General features: G+C 32.1%; 1 protein-coding gene across 3 annotated transcripts in view; it reads left to right on the top strand.

Annotated features, from left to right (window-relative positions):
- The window catches only part of LOC143237668 (protein turtle-like), a 254,760-nt gene that overhangs the window by 221,418 nt on the left and 7,782 nt on the right, over window positions 1-25,560 (top strand). For 2 of the 3 annotated variants that reach the window (XM_076477171.1, XM_076477172.1), the window contains exons 10-15: window positions 15,449-15,627; window positions 15,971-16,048; window positions 17,969-18,148; window positions 21,027-21,125; window positions 22,006-22,146; window positions 22,925-23,006. In XM_076477171.1, the coding sequence (XP_076333286.1) occupies window positions 15,449-15,627; window positions 15,971-16,048; window positions 17,969-18,148; window positions 21,027-21,125; window positions 22,006-22,146; window positions 22,925-23,006 (759 nt within the window). The remainder of the gene's footprint in view (window positions 1-15,448; window positions 15,628-15,970; window positions 16,049-17,968; window positions 18,149-21,026; window positions 21,126-22,005; window positions 22,147-22,924; window positions 23,007-25,560) is intronic. The other variant, XM_076477173.1, reaches the window with a different exon arrangement.

Here is a 25,560-nt window from a genome sequence, read left to right as displayed (position 1 = left end):
AACCAGACTTTTATTCATCTTTCCGTAATTACTAGGTCTGTTCAATGTTGATATACCTTATTAACCAAGTAGTTGGAAAATTATTGTATCCTATGGTTTTGTTTTGTTTTTGTTCTTTGTTGAGTATATTTCAACATTGTATCTTTCTTGCTTTATTCTTCTAATTGTTGAAAATATTTATGCGTGTATGTGGCTAGTCGTTTTCTTGAAGAATTTGCTTATACGCAGTTTTTTTTCATACCACGAGGGCCCAGCATGGCCAGGTGGGTTAAGGCGTTAGACTCGTAATCTGAGGGTCTCAGGTTCGAATCTCGGTCGCACCAAACATGCTCGCCATTTCAGCCATGGGGACGTTAAAATGTTACGGTCAATCCGACTATTCGTTTGTATAAGAGTAGCTCAAGAGTTGGCGGTGGGTGGTGATGACTAACTGCCTTCCCTGTAGTCTTACACTGCTAAATTAGGGACGGCTAGCGCAGATAGCCTTCGTGTAGCTTTTCGCATAATTCATAAACAAACAATCATACCACGTTTTATTTATCTTTTTTAGTATTTGTCCCATAAGCTATCCTGTACTTAACAAAGGATTGTTGTTTGTTTTATTATTATCTGCAAAGTTGCACAAAGGGCTTTCGAAACAGTTTCTAGCAGTATAAGTTCACAGATATACCTCACAGGGGGGATTGATTACACTGGGGAACACTCATTTTGTTGCATTTAAAAAAAGATCTTTTTATAGTCAAGTTGAGTGTGTTGATTTCAAATCTGAAGTCGGTTTTGTCTGCAAGCTACAGATTTTATGCAATTTGACATTTTTATTTATTTTTTAATGTTTCGTTATTATAGGAAATTATAGGAATAGCTTATCAATTTGTTTGTGTATTTTATTCAGGTAGAAATTTGCGTTTGTAACTTTTGCGTTTGTACACTTCATCTGGACAATCTCGTTTAATGCTCCAGCAGTAGTCAGCCATCATACTTTTATCCCAGCACCCTTGGTAGCGTTCTTCCATGACCTTTAGGTCTTGGTGGAATCGTTCTCCTTGTTCGTCACTCACAGCCCCCAGGTTGTCAGAGAACTTATCAAGGTGGCTGTTCAAAAAATGGACGTGAAAATGCTTATACATGGTTTACGCAAGTTCACATTTGTACAATTTCATTAACCTAAAATTGCATACAAACTAGAGCTTGTAGAGAAAAACTAATTATAGATTTGAAATCAGCGCCTAAAACTCCTTCAGAATCAGTTAAAATATCCAATGCAACTCAAAGTTACTGAAAAAGTGTTCCCCAGTGTTATCAAAGGGGAATGGTAAGGTGTAAATTATTGATTTGTTTTAACTTTTTCTGTATAGGTATGTTTATATAGTTTTCTATTTATCAATAGTAACAAAATGCTTAGTAAGACATATTTTTGCGCTTATTGTTTAAGGTTCCAAGAGTAAAGTTAATTTTGGAGTGTAGCTTAATGAAGTGGTTGTGTAAATCCATTGCAATATTTCAAAAACCAAATATATCATCCGTATATCGTTACTAGCTTCAGAACCAGTGTTGATGTTTTTTTGTTTATAGCCATATAGGGATCAAATTTCTTTCAAGAAAATCGATGAAAAAAACCAAAAACTATTGCAATCTTATTTCCTACGGCGATATGTTGGATTTTTGGCAAGTATCAGTTCCAAAGCAGAAATAATCGTTACGTAGAATACAATGACGGAACGCCTCTATTAAATCAGTCATTAATCCCAGAATATATATGGAATTAGATTTTTCTTTCAAAAAATCGATGATAGTTGTTATCACTTTTTTAATACATATAGATGTATGTAATCCAATCGCATGAAAAATAAATAGAGTATTGTCTGGTCGTAGATTTATCTGATCTTTTGTGAGCTTCTATAAGAAGTCTTGGGCACCATGTAAGTGAATACGTACCACGACAAGAACCAAAAGACTATGTACATTTTTTTCCATTAACTTTGACAAACCTTTTATGGGTAGTATATATGCTGAAAAAATAGGCTGTATTGGGGAACTGGGTTTTTGCGTTTTCGGAAGACCATATAAAATGTGTTATTTGAGAATGCTTAAAGTAAAAGTGCTCTAGTGAGAGTTTAGGTAAGGTTGAGTATGTAATTTACTTTATTTGAAAATAAGATTGTCGAGGCTTGGTCGGGTTTAACATAATCGGTACTGTCTTGTAGATGATCGTGTATTTTATTTACTTAAGACTGGTTCTTCAAAACAACAAAGAACCCGGTTTTATCTGTACATTCTACATAATTTAAAAAAATCCTAAAACGCCTGTAAGAATTGTCATGTGCCATACTTTCTGATATGATTGACTTTCTGTTCCGAGGGCCCGGCATGGCCAAGCGTGTTAAGGCGAGCGAATCGTAATCTGAGGGTCGCGGGTTCGCATCACACCAAACATGCTCGCCCTTTCAGCCGTGGGGGCGTTATAATGTTACGATCAATCCCACTATTCGTTGGTAAAAGAGTAGCCCAAGAGTTGGCGGTGGGTGGTGATGACTAGCTGCCTTCCCTCTAGTCTTACACTGCTAAATTCGGGACGTCTAGCACAGATAGCCCTTAAGTAGCTTTGTGCGAATTTCAAAAACAAAACAAATTCTGTTCTGGTGAAAAAAAGAAATGTATATCGTAAAAGAAGTACTTAACAGAGATCATCGAAAACTTAAAGCTAACGAAAATAACTTCAAAGAATTGGTATTATGGGTAACCAAAAATAAATAAAAAGACTCAACAAAAGTGAGGTTTTTACTAAATCGTGCTATACAAATATTCGGATCGTAGAACTATAGTAGTTGTTTCTTCTTTCTTCTTATAATGGAAACCTTGATATTTCTACCGTTGGAGAATTAATGGGAGAACGATTTTCTCTTCAATCTGATATTGTTAATCTCCTTGAGAAAGGTTCTAACTTTGCTCTTTCTGTTGAACTTTACGACATCAATAACATAAACACGATGTTATTCCTATAATACTCTTTATGTAGTTTGAGGTAAAACATTAAAAACAATAAATCAACCTACATTGAATAATAACGACGAAAGAAAAGAGAGTGATCTAAACAGGAAAAATATCACGAAATTGATCAACTCAAAGTTAACGTTTCGTCTTTACAACCTTTCAGGAGACAATCCGAAGTCTTTTCTACCCCACCATTGTAATAACGATGTACGAGATAAATCGTCGGTTTGAAAATATTGATTCGAAACATTTTATCCAGTTTTCGAGGACACAAGAAGAAACATTACGTTAAAGGAACAGAAAGCTCTGAATTATAACGACAATATACTGGTCCGTCATAGCCAAGTGGTTAAGACTCTCGACTCGTAATCTAAGGGTCGCGGGCTCGTCACACCAAGCATGCTCGCCCTTTCAGCCGTGGGGTGTTATAATGTGACGATTAATCTCACTATTCGTTGGTAAAAAAGTAGCCCAAGAGTTGGGGTGGGTGTTGATGACTAGCTGCTTTCCCTCTAGTCTTACATTGCTAAATTAAGGACGACTAGCGCAGATAGCCCTCTTGTGGCTTTGCGCGAATTTCAAAATGAAAGAAAAAAACGACGATATTATCAATGATTTCTTATAACAGCGGCAATAATATTTAGCAGTACGATTTACATCGCTATGTACAAAATTTCTAGACCCTATTACTCGAGAACAATATCATGTTACATATTTCAGTTAATACTGAATTTAAAACAATGTCTATGTAGTTAAGTAGAGATCTTTAAAATTATATGCTTTTGGCATATAGTTGGTGATGAAATGAAGATGTATTTCGCTATTTCTGTTCCTCATTTAATCAAGAGTACAGAGAATAGTTAGCAACGTCTTTACAGAAACAATATTTTGTAAACAAGTAAATGATAGTTTAACCTTAGAATTACTCATGTTGATGAGTCTCGTCTGATGTTTAATTAAACACATTATTCTAAACTATTTGAGTCGGACATGACTTAGTGGCTCGGATGCTTTGACTATGAATCCATTGCTTTACAAGCGCAATCTGTAGTTTTGGGACTGCGAAAGCCCTAAGAGAATGATAGTCAAATCCTATTATTCGGCCAGACAAAAGTAGACCATGTTTTTCACTATTTTTTTCTGCTATGTTTTCTGACAAAAACCGAATTACATAATTTTCACCTGTTAGGTCACAAGTGCATGTTAACGGTTTTAATAAACATAAGATGTTTTGTTAACGTCTTTTCAGCTAATAAAACGTGGTTCTCAAGTGATTACTTGGGGGATAACATTGAATATTATTTAAACAGTAGAGACATCTTTCCTTGTATTTTATGATCACCCTTTACAAGGAATACAGTTATCGTGCTGTATTTTGCATTGACTTAGTTAGTATACTTCTTTTTAAAAAATACATGGTAATATGATAAAAAATTGAACTTATGTTCGACACATTAATGAAAGCAACTTTACTTAAGTAATTGAAATATAGTTCTTATCATAATAGTAATGAAATATAACAAAATTATAATATGATCGAATTACATTAAAGAGAAAGATATTTACTCAGTGATGTAGCGTTATCTGTGAAGGATAACAACGTTAAAAACAGTGTATAACTAACTTTTCGCACTCCACGATAAACAAAAGTATATATCATGCTAGTATTTAAACGTTTTCACATTAATCGCGCACAAAGCTAAAAGAAGACAATAAATTTACTCATAATATATGCATGTTTGTTACATATTTTAAAAAAATGACATTTTGTGGAACAAATTATATTTTACAATGTCCCGTTTCTTAAAAAATTAGAATACAAAACTATAATAGGTATCATAATGAAACGCCAAAATCTCCCGCGCCTATGGGCCCAATTCTCAAACCTTTTAAGTACCTCTGCTGTGGACACAAATAATTAAAAATTTAGTTTACTAAGACACGATATGTCTGTATTTATTAAATTATACTTGTGTTATCGCCTATTTAATCTTTCAATTTCCACTATATCTTAGTTTGAAGAATTTACAGGTTATACGTTCTTCATGTGAAATGGAAATAAACATATTTATAGTTACCCATAAGCTGTCGAAGAAAACTTTGTAAAGAAATTGTGTAGTTTAACTTGCATGTTGCTAATGAATAAAAATCTACTAAGCGCTTAACATATATTAAGTTACTCTACACATATCTTATGCAGACCACCAATGTTAAAGGGAAATAAAAAATCTTAAATGTGCTTTAATCCTACATTATAACTCTACATGTAGTTTAATATTCATATTTCAAATAATCAAAAATACAATCATAGTTTTACAAATTTACAACTGTTACATTTTTTATTATATATCTTTTATAAATAACTATCTGCCAATGAGCCACGGCTGATGCACTTTAATCATCCATTAATTTCTTTCCGATCAGTTAAGTGTAGTTAACCTCATAACGATAAGATCGAAAGAGCTTGAGAGCTTATGATTAAATGAAAACAAAAAAATTAGTAGTTAATGGATTTCATTGAAAACTAACTGCGTGTAACCATGATCATGAAGCAATGTACTTAATTCACCAAAAGATGAGACTTTTACACTCTGTGACATAACAGGTCTGGAATTTTTTCAAACAAAAAGCGCTAAGACCATAAGTGAGAAACAAATGAAATATTCTTAATTTGAATATCTGTTCATTGCATGGTATTTCGGCTTATATTGATGAAATAATATACATTCCTGCGCAAATGAATACTGTAAAGTTTATCTGTAAATTAAAAGCTCCGTGCAGTGCAGCACATCAGGTACAAATATGTGTATATTTATACACACAGTACGAGATGTCCAGAACTGTCGTAATCATCTCAAGCTGTTGTTTTAAATACATTTAATATCGATCGTACTTTAACAAACTGCATGATGTCAATGCTTTATAATTAATCAGTAAATAATAAAACAATCAAACCCTTTGGAAACGTTAAACGTAAATTACTAGTTCTGTTCCGTATGTCCATTCTGTAGTGGTAGTTAATATCTAAAGCTATAATTATTCCCATCAAAGTGGTACATTAGGTTGTCAGACTTAAATACACAACTCGAAGCGTGCATATGACGCATGAATATTTCCATTAAACTCCCATCTGGTACATATGGCTAAATTTCTTTCTATTTGTGAAAATCATATTCTCAACAACGGATAACTCTCACTGATACATGCCTTAATTGCATTAGTTAATTTTACAGTGCAATATAACGTTTAAAACACGTATTCAACATGACCAGTAAGCAACCGAAATACATGAAATTCCTTGTGTCGATCTGACTAACATTTTTCCCAGATTAAAATAAGATTTTAAACTTTTCTTTGAAAAATATGCCATGATAATAATAAAAAAATAACAGCAGATATTGAGGCGGTGCCAAGGGACCTCGCTCTACCTCTCTTAAAAGTTAAAACTATACAAAATTGTCTAATCTTTCAGTAACAACGCTCATATGTTTAGTCCAAATTATTCTTCGAAAATAACCAAACGAAATACATAATTTATATGGAATGTTTAAAATATCAAACAGTTTCTCTCGTGGTTGAAATAAATCATAATATTAAGTCAGCTGTTTCGTATTTGATCAAAAACCTTTGAAATATATTTTGTCATTTTTCCATTTTACTAAACTGCTAGAAATGTAAGAGGAGAGTATTATTGGGTTATTATCTATAACTGAAAATAAATTACAAACCAGTTTCAAACTAATCAGTAATATACAACCTACAAATTACCACAAGTGAAGGGGTTTAAAGTACTATGTATGAAGACCGTATTTAAACAGTTTACCTTTAGTAACTAATATATTTAAATCAAATATTTTGGTTTCTTGTTTCGAATAAGTTATCAAATTATATAAAGTCGTTCAAAAGTATATACTTACATACATTCATATTTTCAATTTAAAATCTTTAGTGTCTTTTATCAACAGTCGAAATCGTCACAAAGATTAGAAATATTGATAATTTTCACAATAAAATATTATTAATTAGGACACCATTTTTTCATTCAATGGAAAGAGAGATTAATGTCTATCACGTTTTTCAAAATTGTTTTCAATTGAAAACTTTCTAGAAATTACGATAATTATTTTTACTTTCCCTTAACTCTATATTAGTTCCTAATATATGTTTTATACGCAGCAACATTAGATAGATAGATAGAGAGATTCATAATAACTATACAGAATATTAAAATAAACCATTACATGATTCTGGGTTTCTACTGGAGTTCCAAATTGAAATGAGAATTATGAAAATGTACATCTTGTTCTTGAGTGATAAGAACAATCATTGCTTTTTAATTGTCCCAAGGTGAAGAAGCGATTATTTTGAGAATTTACAACGCTAAAATCTGGGGTCTATTCCCCGTGGTGCACAGATTGCAAATAGTGACAGATTGTGAATGACATGTATACCAAAGATTAAATACTTTTATTGTGGAATATCATAGAGCAACACAATAATGTAACTTTTCTAGCAATACGGTAAGAGCTTCTATTATAAACTCTCTCGACTATCATCCAATATGTGAGGTTGTTAGCGAGTTCTCGGTTAGTATATAGTTGAAACTAATACATTTATCTTAAATTTATTTCGTCTTTTAGACAAAGTTTGTTAAAGGTTCTATTTCGTCTTCCAGGAAAAACGTTACATAAGTTTTATACCGCAAAAAAAAAGAATAGTTAATTTAATCCGGAAGCTGTAACAAAATTCTTCATGCTGTCACATGAATTGTTCAAGGTCAGCGTTTTTGGTTTTTCGCTAACGTTTCGACTACATCAATTTTTTTCTTCATGTGTACAGTTTATAATCGGAGATTTAATGTGGTTATGTACATAAGTATATCATTTAAGCAATTATATTTAGTTCACACATCTAAAATATATTGTGATATATTTAATTACCCCTCTAAAAATAGTGTAGAGGATACGTATTGAGCCTGCTTAAAACTTATAAATGTAAAAAAAAAATCCTGTTTTTGTGTGAAATCACAGTAGCTTTTTAAACAGTATTGAATATTATCGATGATTATCGTGAATTCAAATCGGGAATAGTTTATTGTTATACAGAAAGAGAAATTTCACACGTATAACATGCAACAATACAACAAAGAACTTCACTGTAATATATAAGAGTGTGTAATTTAGCGAGATTACTGAGAAATGACCATTTAGTAATGACTTCGGTATATTAATTGAATTTAGCATGGGAAAATAACGAAAATAAATGTATTTTTGGAGTGACAGGATATGTATTTTGTCATATTACAGATAAGAAGTGTACTCTTTCTGTGTATACATGTATTAAGTATAAAGCCAATTACCATCACATTTTTAGAATTAAACAGACACATTACAAGTTGTCTTCAATTACTGACGATGAATGTGAATAATTAATTATCATCCGGTGCCAGTAAAATTTGTTATTAGTTATTATAAACTATACAATGTAAACCAAAATTATTGTTTATCTTTATCCGTAACTTTTATAATATCGTTATACTGTATGTAAAACTAGCGTTTAGTGAAATATTATCCTTGTTATCGCTTAGTCGACTGATAAATTCTGGTATTGAACGAAAAGCTTAATCCCCTCTCCTAGTGGCACAGCGGTATGTCTGCAGACTTATAACGTTAGAAACCGGGTTTCGATACTTGTGTTGAGCAGAGCACAGAATACCAATTGTGTAGCTTTGTGCTTAACTTCAAACAAATTTATGGGGGCAGTAGTTTGCAGGAAACCAAGGATAGATGTGAAATACTGTTTGCTGCACAACTCTGATGTCAAGCCGCAAAGGACAAATTAAGAATAATGTGGAAAGAAACCTGCAATATCTTGTTTTCTTATAACAGTTTGCAACTATAATTGTTGATTATAACCGTGTATGTGTATGGTACATTGTTTACAATAGTTGTGTTACCAGAAACAGTTTTTCAACAAAACATAGGTTAGTATTATCCGATATGTATATATATATATTAGTGAAATTAAATAATTATATCCAAATGAATTAAAATAAATAAACAAAATCATGAAGAAGAAATGCATTAAAACAGCAAATCCCAACTTCTGATTAATTGTATTATAACCATACATTTTAAGCCATAAACAAAACACGTTAAATTAAACAAAATACGCTGCATATTTTTAAAAAGATCCTAGAGTAGAAGCTACAACATGTGATTACAAAATGTATCCCAGGTTTTGGAGGTAACTGCGGAGGTAGGACCCACATATGTTTATCTTTTTCTGATTCTTATTTTAACTTTGGAGAGCAGTCACCTACCCACAACTGTCTTCAGGCAGTGAAGGGTGATATAAATATGAGCACGTTGTGGGCTTGAGCACCCACATCTCGCTCTCCTAATTTCTAAATTTCTAATCTTCTTATGTGAAACTTGGAGGTTAAGACTGATAGACGGGGTATCCCCACCGCAATGTGGGTACTACTTTTTCAGCCATCTCAAAAACCTAGGATTCATTTCAAAATCCCACGTTGTAGTTTGTACCCTAGGGTCTTTTTAAAAATATTCAGCGTATTTTGTTTAATTTTAATGTGTTTTGTTTATGGTTTAAAAATTATAATATAATAAACTACTTAAGTCTTACTTTAGACTCTCATACACTCTGTTATTTAGTCGATTCTATAGTAGCTGCTGTATTGCTGTTTGACACTCAATTAAACATTTAACAAGTTCATTCAGTTAGTAAGAACTTTGTATTATATATAACACATAACATTCCCACGACATGTTATATTTTTTATGTTTTTTTTTGTTATCTCAGGTGCATGTTTGATTTTGAAGCTTAAATAAAAAACATGCTTCCCTTTTTTCACACAAACGAATATGTTATAATATGTAAAACGTAATTCAAATCCCAAATCACCATTACAGTTGCACATAAACAACTTAAACAACGCAAACACTTAAACAAGCACCAAGTGTTCAAACTACCAGCAAATATCAGATCAGCACCACTTGTTTCTAAAGATAAATGAACCTTAAACTGACCTTATTCTCTTTGGAGTATTTTCTCTCTCTCTTTCTTTCATGAATATTTAGAACATATAAATCAATAGTAGACGAGGTTTTTAAAATAGACGTTTTCTGAAGAGACTGTTTCCTTTAGTGCAAACCTGAACAATAGCTTATTTGCGCTTTGTACGTCGCGGGAAGTCAATGTCTTTTAGGGTTAAGTACATGAACTGAATATGTTGCGAAGGGAGCTTGAGAATTTTGGAGGAAAACTTCTGGTATTTTAATCCCATGTAAAGTTAACGAGAGTCTAAGTGCTACAAGTTATTGGTACGTCTGTACAATGCGCACTATTTCTTACTTTCTATTTTCATCTTAAACATTACACTGTCAATACAACGAAAATTCGCATATATTATACTGAGATATAGAAAACTTGTTATTCATTGTCAGACTGAAGAAAGAAATACTGAATTTCTGAACAACGTAATATCAATTCACACCTCAGAGAACTTAATCATGACGTGGGAATTATTTTTAAGAGGCTTAGGAATGAAATGTTTGTGCAATAACACGAGGGAGTTGTTGATAATTTAGATACGGTTGACAGCGGGTCAAATATATCGAGTCTCGCGTATACTAACCGGTCTTGTGAAATAAATACGGAATAAACGACTGCTCAAAGAAATTTAGATTAACAAGTTGTTGCTTAATAAAAAACAAACAAATATAACTATACACTTTATAAACATGTAATGAATATCTCCATCTTATAAAATTATGATTTTAAAGAAGATAAGTAGTGAAACGGGCGCAGAGTTCCAAACGTCAGTAGTGGGTTAGCTAAGTGGAATGAAATCTAATAAGTAAATTTAAAGACCTTCGCTTCGATATATATATATATATATATATCGGAACAAGCAAAGAAACGCCAATTTCTCATTTCTAGCAAGGAAAATGATATTGATCTAACCCTAAACGGTAAGATTTTTTTTTTTTTTACAAAAACGTTTCAGTCGTTGGGGCGTTACAACGTGACGGTCATCCCCACTATTCTTCGGTAAAAGAGTAGCCCCAGAGTTGGCAGTGGGTGGTGGTGACAAGTTGCCTTCACTCTAGACTTGCACTGCAAAATTAGGGACGGCTGTCGTAGATAGCCCTCATGTAGCTTTGCGCGAAATTTAAAAGCAATACAAAAAACGTTCAACTATTATTTTATTTCTTTCAAAACAGCTTAAAATATAAAAAAATTCTAAGAAGGATAGCAGCTTTCTTTATAAAGCCAGTCAAATAATTTTATTAAATTAGCAGTTATTAGCATAGATTGATTCTAGTCAACGTAAAAAACGATTTCTTAAAGAAATAAAACTGTTTGGATTGAATTTTGTGCAAAGCTACACCACGGTTCTCTGCGATAGCCATCCCTAGTTTAGCATTGTAAGACTAGACGGAAGGCAGCTAGTCATCATCACCCAACGTCAACTCTTGGGCTACTCTTTAACCAACAAATAGTGGGATGGATCGTCACATTATAACGCCCCACGACTGAAAGGGCGAGCATGTTTGGTGTGATGGGGATTCGAACCCACGACCCTCAGATAACGAGTCGAATGCCTTAACTACCTGGACATGCAGGGCTTACACTTTTATATTTCGAAAAAAAAAACTACAGTTGTTTTCGAAATATGAAAAGTTTAATAATTTTGCCATCGGTTTGCATTAGTGAATTGATATAATTTAGAGAATTTATAATATTATAAATTAAATCACTTCACAAAATCAAAACGTTTTCAGCCTTTGACAGAAGTAAATCAATAAGCAATTACAAGCAATTTTTAAACAGTTTTTGGGTGAAGAGATATAAACTAATTCATATGGTTATTGTAAGTCAAAATCACTAATCAATACATGCATCATTTCAAACTAAAATGTATGTCAGTAAATCTTCTTGAAAACACGGTATAGAAAAATGGTAATTTAACTGCTTGCAGAAGATACGACAGAAAACTTTCATCCTGACCCCGTTAGTATAGCGGTAAGTCTACGGATTTACAACGCTAAAATCAAGAGTTCGATTCCCCTCGAACACACACACACTCTTTCATCCTTAGTTTATGTTGTTTATCATAGGATCCTTAATTTAATCATATTTTTCATAATTCAGTTTCTTATTTAAACTATTTTATTTTCTAAAACTTAAGCAGTGCACTCGTGATTTAAACTGCTAATAGTTTGGTGATACCCAATGAAATGAAGGACAGTTTTCTCCAAAAAAATTGTAATTCATTTGTAATATCTTGTCTTGATGTAAACGCCTGATTACATCGAATCATAACACATTTTCTTGCGCAGCATAAGTTATTCATTTTTTACGATATTATGTATACTATAAAGCGGCTCATGTTTATGCGTCAGTGACGAAAATTTTCCAGCTTATTGATCTCTGATCATCATGAAACGTTCAGAGGTTCTTGAATTTTCCACAAATATATTAAAGATCCTTAGCTTTACTCATGCCCCTTTTTAACAAGTTTGGCAGGAATTTCGAGTTTTTTCTTTGCTATTACTTTACCGCCTACTTCACCAACACTAATCGCTAAGAATCTTTGAGTTCTTTGGTATGATCCAGATCTTCAGGAGATCCAGAAGTACAAATTAGATAATATATTGTACTACGACGTTCTTTTAATAATGAAGAAGCTAGTCAATAGGGGTAAATTAAATTCTGACAGTCAGTAGACCAACATGGCGAATGCCATCATCCCGTCCCAGTAAAGCCAGCGAAATAGATGCGAAGTTTGATGACAAAAACTTTGGTAATTGCACAAAACATTTTTACTTTTATTTTTAAGCCTACGTGATATACATATGTAATTTAAGATCTCTGTATTCTCTTGACATTCATCACCATTTTGTTTCAAAGTTAGGTAAATGTGAAACTGGAACTTGAGTCAAATATGAAAAGATGAAACACAAGTAATACAAAAATTAGCAATGCACGTTTTGATGAATAAGCTGGTTTGAATAAGCAATATCTAGAGTTTAAGGTAATAAATAAATATAGGTTTGAGTGACTTTTCTTTACAGCTACCTTAAATGTTTTACTTATTTCAAGTTCTTTTGAGAAAAAAACGTTACCTAATACAGTGTTTAATAACGCTATGGTTTCTTTTTTCTCAGTACGTAACAATCAAAATAATTTTTTTCACAATCATTGTAATAATCAACATTATCGTTCTTTGTCTTTTTAAATTTCTTCCAAGTTTACCCTAAATATCCTTTATATACTTTTGTGTTTGTTTTTTATGGGTTTGGTTTGTTTTGAATTTCGCGCAAAGCTACACCAGGGCTATCTGCGCTAGTCGTCTTTAATTTTGCAATGTAAGGCAAGAGGGAAGGCAGCTAGTCATCGCCACCCGCAGCCAACTCTTGGGCTACTCTTCTGCCAACGAATAGTGGGATTGACCGTCACATTATAATACCCCACGGCTGAATGAGCGAGCATGATTGGTGTGACGGGGATTCGAACCCACGACCCTCAGATTACGAGTCGAGTGCCTTATCCACCTGGCCATGCCGGGCCTTGTTTTTTGAATTTCTCGCAAAACTACACCAAGAGAGGAAAACGGAAATTGTGGATGGTTGAAGAGCACGTTTATGTCATTTGTTCAATTTAAGAGCAAATTTAACTCTTAGTTTTTATCAAACATTTTTAACTGTTTAGTAGGCGGTCGACTCGTAAATCCTAGGGTCGCGGATTCGGATTCCCGTCACACCAAACGTACTCGCCCTTTCAATCATGGGGGCGTTATAATGTGACGGTCAATCCCACTATTCGTTGGTTGGTGAAAGGGTAGCCCAAGAGTTGGCGGTGGGTGGTGATGACTAGCTACTTTCCCTTTAGTCTTACATTGCTAAATTAGGGACGGCTAGCGCAAATAGCCTTGGTGTAGCTTTGCACGAAATTCAAAAACAAACAAACAAAACCCTCTTGTCTTATACTGCTAAATTAGGGACGGCTAGCGCAGATAACCCTCGTGCAGCCTTACGTGGTACAGGGGTTATGAAAAATATAATAGTTTGGTAAAATACTTACAACTGTAAACATATATGCTGAGATTTACAAATTATTAGTGAAACATAATACATTTTATCCAGACTAAACCACTTTAGTACACAACTATTTGTGTACATTAAAATTTGCCAATTTTTAGTTAAGTAGTAAGGGGTGGTTTGTTAAATAAAATTGCTTGAATTTTCCAGATTAATTCATGGTCGTTATACCTTCGTCTTGGATGGCGTTGCGAAGTTTTATTCGTATTTTTTTTATCTATCTCAGTTCATATCGTTATTGCTAAGTTAATCCACTGAACTGAAAAATTTAATGTTTGCATTTATATTGATATCATTTTGTTAAAAAATAAACATGAATTTTGTGAAGTATCAGGTTCGTATGACAATGTTCAATAATAGTGTGCAATGTTGAAAACAGAAATGCAAACTTATATGCAAAAACGGCTCGTTTGGGTTGAGAAAATATTTTACATAGAAAAGCGAACAACGTTTCGACCTTCTTCGGTCATCGTCAGGTTCACAAAGAAAGAGGTAACTGACATGTTTGAAAGGGTTGTGTAACTGTGTATCGAAATTAGGGCGGTATTTGTTTGAATATATAATTTTATTTATTTTATTATATTTATAGGAACTTTATATTGGTTTATTTTGGGTTTAAGTTGTTGCCTTTGATACCTATATTAATATAATAATATAAATAAATATAAAAAAAATTAAAATATATTCAAACATCTAATACCGCCCTCTACATTTCGATACACAGTTACACAACCCCTTTCAAACATATGGTCAGCTTCCGGTCAGTTACCTCTTTCTTTGTGAACCTGACGATGACCGAAGAAGGTCGAAACGTTGTTCGCTCTTCTATTTAAAATATTTTCTCAACCCAAACGAGCCGTTTTTGCATATAAATTTCTCAACAAGTGGGTTTCTCGACATCACTGAGAAATGCAAACTGTAAAGTGCACTTAAATAATAAGTAAACATTAATAAGCCCACCGTGGAAGATTAAGAATGCTAATCAGCCCTTATACGTTTTACACTAGTGATTAACAGCTGCTAAAACTGTCTCACTTTTGCAGTTTCACTGTTTCCCACTTTTAATAAGTCATTTTAGTGGGCAAGAATTAAAACAATAGAATAACTGCAGTTTGGGTTAATAAAGGAGTTCTTTCGTCAGATAGTATGTCAAGTAAGCTAAATATAGAGACATTTCTTACAAATTAGAGGTATCTGACAGATATCTAAGTTAAAAGAAACAAACTGACCTCAAATCAGATGTGTTAGCATATGATCATGTTAATGTCTTCTCTACCTTCACGAATACTTTTTAATTGAGACAGTTTTACTGTCAATAAATACACTTCCAGGTATCGTCTTATGGAAGAAGCCGAAAGCCCTTGGAGAACCATACGGGTAGATCCAGATGAAGCCTCCACATTTACCATTTATAATCTTCAACCTAATTCAGAGTACGAATTTCGTGTTCTTTCTCGAAATACTTTGGGAGATGGAATGTTTAGTCCAACAGTTAGAGGCAGAACCACCCGTAAGTGTGATTTATAATGGAAGGGAAGACATAATCTCCTCATATCGTTTGTTATTTAGATTTATGACCACTTGAGAAATGTGTTTTAGTGGTTGTGAGGGCATTCATTGTGTAAATTTTCAATCGTTTTTCGATATAGTGAGAGCGGAGATAGTTAAAAATATTCTCGAATTAACTAAGTATTAAATGAATAATCATTAAATTGACATAGTTTGATGTCATGTTTGTTTTAAGTTATTTGAAAGACGTCTTTCATTGACACATTTTTTATACAACATGTAACATTAATTATTGTTTGTTTTTCAAACAAAAATATCGTTTTAATGGGATGTCTTTCTTGTAGCCTGGGACTTCTTAGGAGGGGTGTATCCTACTGATGCTTATGGTGCCACGTATATTCCAACAGTACAGAAACCATCTGGTAGGCTTAATTTTACAATAGGATTGTTTTATTGAAATCATTTAGTGTCTAATGTTTCAAAAAAGTACAATTCTTACAGTTACTGTATGATTATTAACCAAGCTGTTTTCTGGGTACTTTTATATTATATTCCAAGAAAATAAAGTCAAGCGTAGTGAACAGATATGTAAAGAAAGTACCGTGTTATGCAAACCCTAAAACTTGTTTTTATCGGATATTATTAACCTATCGAAAATGCCTAACATATATTAAAATTGAATTTTCAACAAACATGGCACTGTGTAAGATATTTCAAACTGTCTTGTTTAGGTTTCCTTAACAACTACAATAATATTAACATTCTAAAAGCAGGTAATAACAGGTAAGACAATGTTTCGAACCATTATTTCGAGACAAGATCCAATTGATTAGATTGCAACTTTCGATACTTTCATGTATTATCTTTAATTCAGTGATTGCTGAGAAAAACACGTACTTCTTATTTTATATTGGAAATTCCAAGTCCTTTAAAGACATGGAGGCGCTAAACTTCAATTGACTTTCAATGTTGTTTGGAAGCCTTTGGATTAACGAACCTTCCACAGTTTTCCTTCTGGCATAATTTCTTATTTATTATTTTACTTTGGTTAATTTCCAGTTGATCTTATGATTAGGATTTATTTGCGTAGAAACATATCATTAACTACTTGACTACTGTTAACAACATGAATCAAATACCAGTGTATCCATCCTCTAGTTTTTGGTGTTCTCTAATTGTAGTTGTAACTGATAATGTCAGGTTAACGTGGTGAAACCTTGTAACCACGAGTATTATACTCTGTATATCCAATGATAAATGTGTTTTAGGTGATCAAACATACTTTATTCTGTCATCATAAGCACGTCATATACCTTACAAAGCACAAAGAATTTGTTCAAACTGAGAAGGAGTTATGTTACAACAGATGTTTTGAGATGATGGAATGTTATGTCCTATCGATATCTTTTCTCAAATTTTCTTTGTCATCGGTTTAACTCTACAGATAAAAAACCTTACATTAATCAAAGCTATCGCTCATCATTTGATCGTGACGTGTTTCTTATTTCAACTAAGTTAAGCCTTGGACTGATAGGTTTTGACAACGTCTTATAAAACTATCATATCAAAAGATATATATATCAGATTAATAGAAACGTATAATATTTTTTTCTTTTCGTTTATTTTTGTTAGAGTAAAACGTTAATATTGTTTTAAAAGTGGTTTAGGAGGAAACTATGTATATTATATGAGAGGTTTTAACGCACCCTATTAACCTGATTTAAAGTTGTTTCAAAAGAACGATTCTGTTTGCTAGCAGTTATTAGACAAAACTGTTTAAAAGTTACAGTTCAACATAATTTGTATTTCTTATAGCAGTTTTCAAAATATACTTCTCTGTGTTACTAACATTCATTGTGATAATTAGCACGTAAGCTTTTCATAAATTAATGAAATATCAAATGAATAAGAAATAGCTGAGTTAACATTAGAATTCTTTTTTGTTATTTATCTTATGGTCTACACATTTGTAACACTGCTTTCGTGTTTATAAATACGGAAATACAAAACAAAATCACAAAATCTTGAAATATTAAATGTTACTTAATCGGGACAAGGAAAAATAAATCTCTAAGAAATAACAATGGAAAGTTGCAATGGCTGACTCCAACTAAATCATAATATAAACGCTGTTTTAAATGTATTTTGTGGACAAAGTTAAGCTAACCGCATGTGCTTAGAGACAGAATTGATAATCAATATTTAAGGCTTTGGACACTGAGTGAAGTAACGTAATTTAATCGGTTTTACTAATGCAGAAAGAAATAAGGGGAAAAGAGAAAGACAATAGAGTTGTGCTAGGACTGAACACTGACTGATAAAAATCTCTATATAATATACAGGCCCCAAGCCTTCTCCTCCACGTAACCTTACTGTTCAGGAGACAGAGAATGGACTCCTTATATCGTGGCTTCCTCCACTTAACCAGAAAGTTCCTGTGGCCTTCTACTACGTTGAGTATCGCACACAATCCAAGCCCTGGAAACGTTGGGGACCAATTAAACACACTACTTCTTACCTAGGTAAAATATATGAATAATATATATATATATAAAGCTCAAGTAACCTAGAATTCTTCCTGCCACTGCTATACGTGTGTTAAAATGTAATGATTTTATTGATACTTTTAATTATGTAGACGACAAAACATCCAATTGGTTATACATAAACAATTTAAACTTAAATAAACAATGGTAAACTGTGTTTGCTGAATATGGAAATTCAGCATCTAAATGTAACTCTATTACTACGTGTGTCGCAGACTTATGGAAAATGTAATTGTTAATGATTAATAGCCGAGGTCATGACATTTCTCACCAAAAATACCGAAAAAAATATTTTAATACGTGAAATACAAGTATAAAATGAAATAAGCAAAGGTTCATTTAATGTACACTATAAATGCATAAGAAGTGATGTAAGCAGACTAATAATTACAAGTTATGTACAAGATTACAAATCGCTATAATTAAGTATATTTTGAACGAAGATGAGTTATAAGCTGCAACAACTATGGAAAACCGATATATGAAATAGCCGTGTCGCTTATTTATGTGCAGCGTAATGTAATTAGGACTTGGCAACATCATGTCTATAAACTATTCAATCATGACAAACTCTCACTCATTAAACTGACAATAAACTCCTCAAAATCATCTTTACAACAAATAAACAGATTTTTTTGCACCAGTCGGGTGACAAGTAATTGGAACCATTCTGAGGTTAGTATAATATGCTGTTTACTTTACTGCACCAATAGGGAAACAAGTGACGGGAACCATAGTGAAACCTCACGCTGTCCATCTTTCTGCACCAATAGGGTGACAAGTGACTGGAATCGTAGTGAGGTTAATGTAACAGGCTGTTCACCTTAATGCCCAATAGGGCGACAAATGACTGTAACCAATGTGAAGTTAGTGTAACATACTGTTCACTTTACGGCACTTTACACAAACCACACATCATTCTCAAGAATGCTCAATACCGACTATAAAATCGTTAGCATCAGAACTTTAAGGACCTGTCAGGATGAAAGGAGCTTTATCCAGTTTCACGTTGATGGTCAAGAACAAAAGTCAAGACGAGACAAGTAGATGGATTGTCTAATCATAAATGTTTTGTGTCAACTGTTTTATGACGTGAAATGTCGTGTGGAAGATCTATCTGTAAGACGTCTACATGTCTGAATGTCCGCTGATATTAAAGTATTTGAAAAGAGGCCAAAGTTGAATTCCAGAGTGCAACATACTCATGTCCTGTTTCAACACAATAATGAAACATGACTAAGAACTTATTCAGCCTATGGCTTTTTAATAGTAATGACATCCAAGTCTTGGCTTTTCATAGCGTAGAGCCTATTCTTATATGTTATCTCTGTGAGGATCTGAAAAGATTGTTTTCATAATTTATACAACAGACATCAATATACAGGACTGTGAAAGTGTGAGCTTATTTTGCAGAGGATAGATGACTTGTATTAAATGGACAAACACTGTTCACTCAGTCGAACAGAAAAATAACATTAATTGTAACAACGGCAAAGGCAATACTACCGAAGACCTGGTGGCCAGCGACTCTAGTAAGCTACTCAATTTTATCCGTTTTTTGTTATTTTATAAATATGTGTACTTACAAAAGCATGTAATAAAACACCCGAACGAGCACTTTAACGTTGCATTTAGACATTCTTGTGTGTTTGTTGAACGAAAGTAATAATTAATGAATGTTACTAATGGTAATAAACTTATGTAAAATATAATTTGATACCCCATCCATAACGTGTAACCGAAGAAAATTAATAATAACATTATCATATGTGATTGCATAAAATTTATTATAACACTAGTACTATTATTTAGTAGAATTCTAGAACACATTTCATATTAAGTCGAATATTCCTAATAATTTGTTTATTTTTGATATTGTACTCTTAAACATAAATGGCTTCGTCAGGTTATTTCCCATCTTTTATAACGTCCTTTCTCAATTATGAAAGAAACATATTTCAAATATTGATGGTAAATCTAGGGTATTGCCACACATCAAGTTTCCTATTTAGTTTCCTGAACAAGCGCAAATAATTCGAGCACACAAACAACTCGAGGCCATCCAGCAACTTACTATCCCCTCAGCTTCCTGTCTTCGAAGAATTTAAGACATTATGTCAATAAGTATTGGTTGATATTCTGTACTACAGCAGATTTATTAGTGTTCATGTCAGTTATTGTTCGTAGGAAGTGTGTAAATGTTTGTGGTTTTCAGTATAATAAACACTTTTTTTTTCCAATCTTTGAACTTTCGGTTCGAATTGAAAATATGAGAAGTAAAACTAAGATATTGTATGTACTCTAAAGTTGTTGTGACTGTAATAATTCCAGATTATAAAATGGCTCGGTTGTAATCATCACCTTGGACAAAATAGTTTGAGAAATTAAACGAAATTACAGTACCTAAGTTCAATTCACTGAAAGTAGAGTATAAACATGAGGTAGATAAAAAAATGTGGCACCCCTTGAAAATTTCGTTAATTTGTTATATCTTTTATTAGATAACAGATAAATATGTAAATTATGAGTTTTTAGAACGCACTCGACGAGATCTGTTCAAATATGATCTCAAATCCTAATTTCATCACTAGCTTTCGTAAATAACAGAACTTTTCATGATTTTAGATACATTTTCTCATAAAAAATGTTGTGCACCTGTTGTAGTTTCTTAGATCTTCTTAGTAATCAAACAAGTCTTACGTATTTTCTATTATCTAATAAACGATATAATAAATTAATAACATTTTCAGGGGAGCACTTTTATCCACCCCGTGTTTGTGTGTAACATTATTAAGGTGCTAAATTATCTTGATTCTAATTGAATATTCAGTAACACTTTCCATTTCTTTGACAGCCAAGGGATTAGCTCCTGGCCATTACAACTTTCGTGTATATGCCTACTCTATTATGTCTGTAGGACAAGCCAGTTCAGAAGTATCTCTCACTTTAGCAGGTATGACATGTGATATTCATTTTTTTATTTACTGCAGTATCAGTCCTCCAAAATTGTAAGTTTTTATTTTACAATATATAAAAATGAAATATTATAACTTAATACGATCTGGTTTAATAGAAAATACAGTCGTTAATTTGATAATAATATTGTAAGTCTCGGATAAAAAATAGCTAGTAATTAACATCCACGTTTGCAGTGTATTTAATGTAATATCACGTAAAAATACGATTTTGTATGTGAAGGACTTCTTAACTATATATTATCTCCGTAAGCGTGAAAATTTCGAAATAACAAGGGCTACATCTTGGTACTGAGTGAATTATCACCAAATAATAACTTTTCATTCATTTTTCTTTCAGGCGCGCTAATAATGCACTTGGCACGAAATGTGCATACCTTAAAGGGTATTAGTTGTGAAATATGAAACGAATTAGAGAATATTTAGAAATATTAGCGTTTAATAAACAACTGTCATGAAAAATTAAAGTATTACCTAAGATAATATGTTGACAGTTAGTATAAGTCCAAAGTTATCTTAACCTTTAGTTCAAACCATTTTGAGAATTGCATTACTTGTTGAATAGCAAGTAGAATCCAGTGCGAGATTGGTTGTATCTTTTAAACAGTGTTTTATGTGACATAAACTCATAATGATGTATCCAATGTTTGTTTGACCTATGACATGATGAAACATAATTTAATATGCAATTCGTTGCAGTATGAAACATATCAGACCAGATACGATGTTCCAATGTGAAGCCTAACAAATCAGTAAGATGATGCAATACGAAACACGACTGATCATATTTTATATTGCAATAAAAAACACATCAAATCACGCGATGTTGTATTTTTGAACACCTCTTTTTTTTTTTAGCTGAAGGCTATGAAGTAACAAAAAGTCGTGCTATAACCGCTGGTGTCGTGGGAGGAATTTTGTTCTTCATAGCCGCTATAGTGCTCTCTGTTTGTGCTGTCAAGATTTGCAATAAAAGAAAGCGGAGAAAGGCGGAAAAAGGTAGATAAATAAAAACACGATACTTTTCTTCTGCCATTATTTTGCTTAACCCATTGCCTAGAATATTATGCTTGAAACTCATTGAAAGTTGTAGTGTTATTTTTTCAAATAATTTCACACATTTTATGTAACTCCTAGTTAACCTTAAAATGCATATTACTTGTTTTGGTTTACCACATTTTACGTGTGTATACATTTTTGAAGTACCTGTATGCTTAGCGAGCTACAGGTGACAAGCTATATTTTGAGGTTTCTTACTTTTAATTGGATATTTGGAACTATTTAAAGCAAGGGTATACATTGTGTATAGATATTTTTGTGTTGTTTATGTTAAATTCATTCCATTAAACTACCGTCGTGTCAAATTTGCTGTATTGACCAATTATTTTTCTGACATAACACTTTCTAATTTAACATAACACTTGAATGACACGAGGGAAAAAACGACAAAAACAATACACACATTGTTTTCACTTAAACATATCATTGAAATATTGTGCTGGTTCACAGAGCTCACTCGAGGGTTGCCTGCACTAATCATTCCTAATTTTGGAATGATAGATTAGAAAAGGACATATTCTTAAATTATAACTAACAGCCCAAATACTTATTTACATTGATTTTTATTGTCTGGAATAAAGAGGTAAAATGATCAACTTTAGAGACGTTAATTTTTCTTAAACCCTTAAGTTTTTTTTTGTGAAAGTCTACAAGAAATTTAATTATGTAATACGCTGAATTTTTTTTAATTATAATTTTAAACATTTTATTTTTTCAGCGTATATGATGGTGACTTGCCCTGTTGCAGAAGCTAGAAATGGTGGCCATTCTCATGGTGGCAGTCCGTCACCGATAAAAAAGTATGTAATCAATCATTTAAACGATTATTTTCAAGTCCAGATATGTACATAGGTAATTATTAATTGTAAAACGAAATGAGTAAGACAAAATATTTTTGTTTTTTATAAATATTCTAATATGATAGTAATGAATAACAAATAAATACATCTACAATTGCAACGATATTAAGTATATTTTAGAATAAATTATACTATAGTATGGAAATTAGTTCTTCCAAATATGTACACACACTCACATACATATACATGTATATTGTAAACTTCCTCAGTTTATTTTTGTGATAGTTAGAGAAATTCTTTCATAATATATATCTCCAAAACCAATACGGTGTACCAGTTGAATAGTTTCAAACAGTATTGTAACGTATATTCTTGGCAAAGTTATTTTGTAAGGTAATGTGTTAATTTTGTTTTGAGTGCTTACCCTCGCAAATATTTTCATATTTGATAATGGAAATGTCTGTGGACAACCACATACTATAATACTGCCTGGCCTACAGTATATTAATTAAGCAAGATTTATTTTATAAAGTTTTATTTGTAAATTTTCGTTCTTTCTATGAGATGATTTTTATCACACTTTGACATCTGCTCGTGGCAGTTAATATATATTGAAGTCAGTCTATCCAATAACAACAATGCGCATAAATAAATTGAATCTAACAGTATTTTCTTTTGTTACTAATGTACTCTTTCGCCGCTACATTAATAAAACAAATCTCCATAATAGGTTAAACACTTTACTGATTTATTAGTAAAGCTTTGTTACAATATACAGCGTAATCAAATAGATTAAACAGTAAGGATACACTGTCCTTTTCATCTATGCTAAACTTTTCAAAAGATATAATAATATTTAGTTTGGGAACTACGCGGCTAAAGCATTAACAAAACCAAATTTCTACGTTATTAAAACTGTCAATCCTGCCGTCCAAACTAAAGTAATTATACTCAACATGCCTTCAAAACTATAATTTTATATAAGCTAAACTTTGCTAAACGCTAAGCCTCTGTTTTTAGTTAATGTCCACGTTATTATGCAGGGATTATAAATCACACGCGTAATGCATTTGATCGTATAGTATAAACAGTTTTATGAATTATTATACAAGCATTCAAAAGCTTTCACCATATTTAATCCGTTAATGCAAATTGTCATATTTGTAACCTATTGCTTATATTAAAAACTCTGTGCAGAGTACATTTAGGATGTACTTCAAAATGTTCTATTTCATACACTGAAATGTTTTTCATTCATAGTACTTCTCATTTACTCGATGAATATTACTCTTTTATAAGAAAAACAGCACAACTAAATCGAAACTTACTGAGGCCAACAGTGAACCTGTCGCTTAAGTTAAACGAATCTTTAGATTTTCTTTCATAATTTTATATTTATACACTAATAATTTTGTTTTGAGTTTATTATTAATTAAGTTATTTCATGTTACAACTTTTACAGTACAATAATAATAATAATAATTGCCCTCACTGTAAAATCTGTCATTTGTGATAAAATAAATATTTATACAATGTTGAGTCTGACGAGTCATAACATATTGAAGGTTGCGTTATTTCTCCAAGAGTATTTTTAGCTTCTGTCAGTCAGTCACTAAAATCAGTTAAGTTTGTTCTTATTATTAGAAACTTGTTCTAATAATAGCAAGTTTTAGTGCTCCAGTAATTTCTCCCATTTTGTCAAAATATCATTTGCAAAGTTCGTAATTATTAATGACTACTGATTAATCATAATATCTGTATAGATAAAAAAGAAATGATATTAAAAGTAACATCTATACAATAAAGATAAAATCCTGTATAAAAGAAACAGACTAAGAATTTATAATACCATAAATCAATGTACCTAAATTTATAATAATAATTTCAATTTTAATACCCTCTTTGTTAGTAATATTTTCAGCAGTAATCCCAGTAATATATTATTAAGCTTCGAGGCCGCCGATTAACTTTTTAATTTTACCTTTGGTAAATTACTCTGTAATATAATCTATAAACAGCTGGCTCACTGCGTAATACAAATAATAAATTTGGCGCAAGGTCATAATGTTATTCACACACTTACGTTACTTTAGGTTACAATATGTTGAGTTAATAAGAACTTAAACAAATCCATAACTATCTTGTGAGATTCGATGGACTTTAAAATATTAGATCAGTCTCATGTCGAAAAAATAACCCAAAAAGAGACAACAGTTCTCATAATATAATCTAAAATATATTAAAATATAACCAGTAAGGAAATTAATTACAAAGAAAAGTGCAACAGGCTATATGTTATGAAACTTATCAGTTACACTCGGTTATTTTTTTATATAACTGATGGTATTTTTCAGACTATTTATTTTTATTTTTTCTTTACACTGGCTTCTCGATTCGGAAAGAAGAAAGAGAGGTGACTTTTTGTTTCTTTAATTTGTTTTTGCCATTTCAAAATGAGTATTTTAAGCGTTTCATGTAGCATAGAAATGAGTGTTTCATAAAACAAGCTTATAGCATTGAATAAATTAATGTATGATGATTTATGCTTGGTGGT

Source organism: Tachypleus tridentatus, chromosome 13 (genome assembly GCF_004210375.1).
Source record: "Tachypleus tridentatus isolate NWPU-2018 chromosome 13, ASM421037v1, whole genome shotgun sequence".
Taxonomy (NCBI): domain Eukaryota; kingdom Metazoa; phylum Arthropoda; class Merostomata; order Xiphosura; family Limulidae; genus Tachypleus; species Tachypleus tridentatus.
This window is presented reverse-complemented; position numbering and strand designations above follow the sequence as displayed.